This window comes from Neodiprion lecontei, chromosome 4, assembly GCF_021901455.1.
Source record: "Neodiprion lecontei isolate iyNeoLeco1 chromosome 4, iyNeoLeco1.1, whole genome shotgun sequence".
Taxonomy (NCBI): Eukaryota; Metazoa; Arthropoda; class Insecta; order Hymenoptera; family Diprionidae; genus Neodiprion; species Neodiprion lecontei.
The window spans coordinates 840,480-845,654 of NC_060263.1; the positions used below are offsets into that span (position 1 = coordinate 840,480).

The following is a 5,175-nucleotide window of genomic DNA, read 5'->3' on the forward strand; positions in this document are numbered from 1 at the left end:
CCCCGAATAAGGACCACCCTAAATTACACACCTGCTCGTTTTAGGCATATTTATTCTGCGGCACCGCTTAGCGGAAAGCAATCTTCTTACTACTATTCGCTGGCACAAATGGTAAACGGAAGCTCGGCCGATTAAGGGATTAGCTAGGGGAACAAAATACGCGCTGAAACCTCCCGCCGAGATGACAATGCGGGTGGCGAATGCCTCCTTTCTATTACGTCGCATTCCGCGTCGATTTCACGATTTTCCCCTGCGAGAAATCGCGTATTTATTTTGTCGACGAGAATAATTTATTTAAATCTCGGATGCGGCGATTAAAAAAATAGATAAAACTTTCGACCGACTATCCGGTAATCGTCTCGAGGTTTCGGGCACTCAGGCTAATGCTCGACTAACGAGTACTACCGTAAAGCTGACAACGCACTTCCAGGACGGTAGGTACAAGCAACGCCGAGGATAAGACGACGACGCGCCTCCTGCAGCCTGGCAAGACAAAGAGATATTTACGCCGGTCGTTCACGTGCCCGTTGAACTCTGGAAACTTGGTTAGACTTTATGACCACCGTAAAACTGTAATACCTAGATAGGTAGAGAAAATCAATTCGTACCAATGAGTCATGGAAACGGAAATGGAAATTAGAATACCGGGCTCATGCGGAGCTTCCATGCTTCCATGGTACCATCAAAATTCTTATCGATCATCGCTTTGCGTCTTAAGGTTGGGCCGCTGGTACCCGCGCCGACCGGAAGTTCGTGCAGCCTTATTCAATTCAGCTCTGTGTAGGTATCGCTGTACGTACAGGTAAAGCACAGGTATGCCCGATAGCTGAGACCCGAATTAACGAGACACGCGTGTTTATCGTCAATTTGCATATCACGTGTATTTTATACTTTCGCATCGCGTTCAGAATCGGCGATAAAAAAAATTTACACATTCGTTATCCTTATTACCCAGTTGTATCAAGAGCGGCCGATATCCCTTCGCGATAACGCCGAACAACCGACGGAAAAATCAATCCGCCCGTAAATGACGCGCCACTTTTTTTCCCGAACGGCTAATGAAGAGGACAAGTTCGTCCGCTGCAGGCAGCGGAACGCGCGTGTCGAGTTAAATGATGGATGACGACGTGAATCGATTCGACATCCGGTCCGCTTGACAGGTGTATTAGGATGCCTCTGTGACGTGCAAGGATCGACGTATACCGGGAGCCGATTATGACACCCGACGATCAACGCTGCTCCTTCTATTCGTTGTCTCCCTTTCTCCTTCTCACCGCTACAGTCAATCTTTCCCCTTTTCAATTTTTAATCTCGCCAAACGGGAACTCTCCAACGATCTCCCATAGCTGATTGCGAGTCGTTTACAGGCCGTTCCGACTATTTTTAAAGAACTAATGAAAGCCAGCTCGCATCCTGTCCGACAACTCCGACCAGACGCGAACGCTCTTCCGCTCGCTGTACGATGGAGAAAAGTCAGTCGAAAAATTATCACGTATTGAAATAAGTGTGTTGAAACTGTAAGCGAAAAAATGGTTCCAAATCTCTTGTTATCGGTGCATTTTTACACAGAATTCAACGGCCGCTGACACCGAGATATAAACTAGGTTTAATCTCGCCGCCCAACGGGAATGAAACACGCAAGACTGCCGTGCGGTGAAGCTCGAACTCCATTCTCGGATGCGTGGGTTCAAGGGAACAATTATTCCCGATACTGCGGATGATTCCTCGTACTTGAAGAGACGAGTAACGGAAATACGTATTTCTGTCTCAATCAGTTGGAGTGAGGAATCATTACCGACTTCCTTGTTACCTTTGACAAGACTTTTGGGTTTTTGAAACGGCTCGCCAGAGAGAAGATTAACGTTCGCTTCCGAGGTAAATGAGCGGCGATGATGTTCCTGTATTAGTAACCATCTGACGCCGGGTGAAATATATCCGTGTGTAATTAGAAATTCGATAAAATAAATCTTCTCGTAAGTTTCCGTCTCGTTCGGTGACGTTACGTACGGAGATGAGGCGCAGGGCATAAAGCGTCGGCGCATGAGCTCCGTAGAAACACGTACGGCGGAATGTACGCAATTAAGCGGGATATACATCTTATGGGAATAAATTTACACCTGCAACTTATAAATCCTTCCAATTAGATTAACGAGGCCAATTACTTACCTCGCCTAATATAATGTACAGTCGGAGGGACGAGAGGGTTGAACAGCGCGAGAATTTAATTCTCGCCCAAAGACTATCGGTTCATTTCTCCCTCGAATAAGAATAAGAAGAAGATGGAGAAGGGCAAGAGAGAAAGTGAATCAACGAATCCGGAAAGGGGAACGAGAGCCGAGAAGTCCGGATCAAGGGGAGGTTTTCGCGCTAATTCGACGCCTGCCGAAAGTCGTAAAATAGTGCGTGACTCATGGTGATGGAGATGCGGATCAGGGATGTTTCGCAGGGTTAAGCCGGCGTCTCGAGAACCCGCGGACGAACCCACATGAAACGGGCACGTACATCTTCTACGGCTGGGGGTGCGATTACGATGATGACGGTCGGAAGCTGGAGTGTCACACGCCGCAACGCGGAAGCCCATTTCCGGTTCGAGTGGGCCGACCGGCGAGTTGACCGAGTTCGCTCCGCCGAAACCGAATTAAAACTTCCAACTTCCAACATTGAACTTTTCAACTCCTCGGTCGGGTTGATCAAATGAGCGCCGACAAATTGTGGAACGGCTGAGGTTTTTTTTTTTTTACGTCATCCGCGACGTCGCGGTTGTAACGAATACGGGACCGAAGATGGCTCGGTAAGTCTGAGTGAAGAGAGGGTAGGTACCACGATGTTGAGAAAATAAATTTCATAATTATTTCACGTGAACATATTATGACACTACTACATATGATCTAGAAATGTATGATCTACGGTTAGAATGATTGGTCGTATTTGTATTTGGCTCGTTCAAAGGTGGTCCTTTCTCTACCACTTCTTGCTCGGCACGTTGTACGTGTATCCATCGCTGCCGGAATTACCAGCAACGTACGAACTCTGGACTCCGGGGTATACCGAGCTCCTGTAGCTGTCGCTGGATATTCCGGAAATCGAGCCCGCGGAACCGAATCCGAACGAGTTCTGGCCCACGTAAGATCCGATTCCAGAGTTGAAGTTGGCGACGGGTGCGGCGTAGCTGACGACACCGGAGTTAATCGCGGAATTTGCCTCGACGGAAACCGGGACTCCGTAGGTCTGGCGAACTGCGACTGGGACCGGGACCGGGTACGGGACGCGGACCGCTTGCGGGACCAGGACGGGAACAGGCCTGTCGACGGGCACGGGGTAGGGCCTGGTAACCTGAACGGGAACCGGCTGGGCGACGGGGACTGGAACGGGACGTCTGTACTCCACTGGAACCAATTGCGGGACGCGGACCGGTACCGTCCGGGTGACTTCGACCGGGTGTGGAACTCGCACTCCGACCTCGACCACTCGGTTTATCACCGTTCCGGTTATCGGTTCAGAGCTGCTCGACACTTGACGGGCTCCGACGATGGTGTTGGCCGATCCACCGTTGTAGGCACCGTAGCCGCTGTTGACGAATCCGCCGCTGTAGCCGTTGCCGATGATTCCGTTGCTGTAACCGTTGCTGATGATTCCACTGCCGTAGCCGTTGTTGATGACTCCGTTGCCGATGACTCCGTTACTGTAGACTCCGTTGCCGTAGACTCCGTTGCCGTAGACTCCGTTGCTGTAGACTCCGTTGCCGTATCCGTTGCCGTAGACTCCGTTGCTGTAGACTCCGTTGCCGTATCCGTTGCCGATGACTCCGCTGCTGTAACCGTTGTTGATGGGGTAAGCGTTGCTGGAGATGACGTCCGCGGCCGAGCTGCTGGAGGCGTCGAGGTAAGCGCCACGTCTGGAATGGTTTTTATCGGCTTCCTTGGCGATGGCGCCGACGGCCAAGAGGCAGAGCTGAAAAGTGAAGCGTCGCTTGTTAAAGATATTCGTCTATCAACTGCGGGGTGGGACCGTCGAGCGCCGAATGCGGCTTACGTTGTACCATACTCACGAGAAAAACGCGCATTTTGTGCTTGATGCGGGAGACGCCGAGAGATGAGTGTGCCTTCGATGATCGGTTTGCCGGTTTTTATACCGTTTTTGCCGCTCGGTGGTCGGGATGAACGACGGAAACTTTCACTCTTGACGATAGGCACACGCCCTGCCGATGTCGGACGCTTGAGAGATGATCCCATCGGATTATGTATTGACATAACAGCCAACGACAAGAGGATCGAGTGGGGACACGCGACCGGTTGTCACCTGCCGACTGTTGGCCCCTGCACCGAAAGGTTTCTAATTCCAATTCATGATTCGCGTTCTCTTATTTCGGCCCGAAAGACCGCACCGTCTCTCGAACGCGGTCCTGAATTGTTTGATCAATGAACGAAGGATTAATAACGGCTCTGCACTTGATTGTTCTTCGTCGTCGTAAAGCTCAACCGGCATGTTTGCCGAGCCGTAAAACTACGCCGATTTACTCCGGGTACTTGTTAATTTGATTTACTTATTCAGAATCGGGACGCGGCAGCGGCTTCGGCTCGGACTGAATAGTTTATTGCCGGATACCAACGCGTCGACGGAGATGCAGAGGCCGTGTTCAACAATCCACGGTATCACCGTTTTATAACTCTATCGCAAATTCTCCGTTACGTTCGGCTATCGCATCTCTTGCAAGCTAAACTCGATGCGAGTCCTCCGGCTAATGGCTCGACCCCGAGACGAACCTAATCGTAAGCAATATGCACGTGATCTGGACTCATGTCCCAACCGTTGTTGCATCATAAAAATATGTCTATGGAATATCGAAAAGGAAAACTAAAATTGTTGGCTCATTCTCGACGGTGCTTGGTACGTAAGGTGTAGACGTAAAAATAAATAGAAAATATAAATATTTTCCTACCTCCTTCAGGTTTTACGACAGTTGTACTTTTACAGTATTTCTCACAAATTTTTCGAGTAGCAACTTGAATAGCAAAAAGGTAAAAAACGAAGCAGCCTGATGACCAGACACGAGAATCGTGGTTCATGAATTCGTGAATAGATAATGTCTCTCAGTTTGGCGAACCGACCCTTGTTCTCTAGTATACGAAGTTGGAGCGGAACTAGCTGGCAACAAAAAAACCAACTGTATAAACC

General features: G+C 49.6%; 1 protein-coding gene across 2 annotated transcripts; it reads right to left on the reverse strand.

Moving 5' to 3' along the window:
- Positions 1-2,827: 2,827 nt before the first annotated feature.
- LOC107221083 lies at positions 2,828-4,196 on the reverse strand. 2 transcript variants are annotated; one of them, XM_046736345.1, is made up of 3 exons: positions 4,049-4,196; positions 3,800-3,951; positions 2,828-3,757 (listed from the first exon to the last, which is right to left on the reverse strand). In XM_046736345.1, the coding sequence occupies exons 1-3, from the start codon at positions 4,061-4,063 to the stop codon at positions 2,962-2,964; spliced, it is 963 nt and encodes a 320-aa protein (XP_046592301.1). In that variant the 5' UTR covers positions 4,064-4,196; the 3' UTR covers positions 2,828-2,961. The 2 variants fall into 2 exon arrangements, with proteins under 2 accessions (XP_046592301.1, XP_015515449.2); XM_015659963.2 differs by having other exon boundaries at positions 2,828-3,951.
- Between the last annotated feature and the right edge of the window lie 979 nt (positions 4,197-5,175).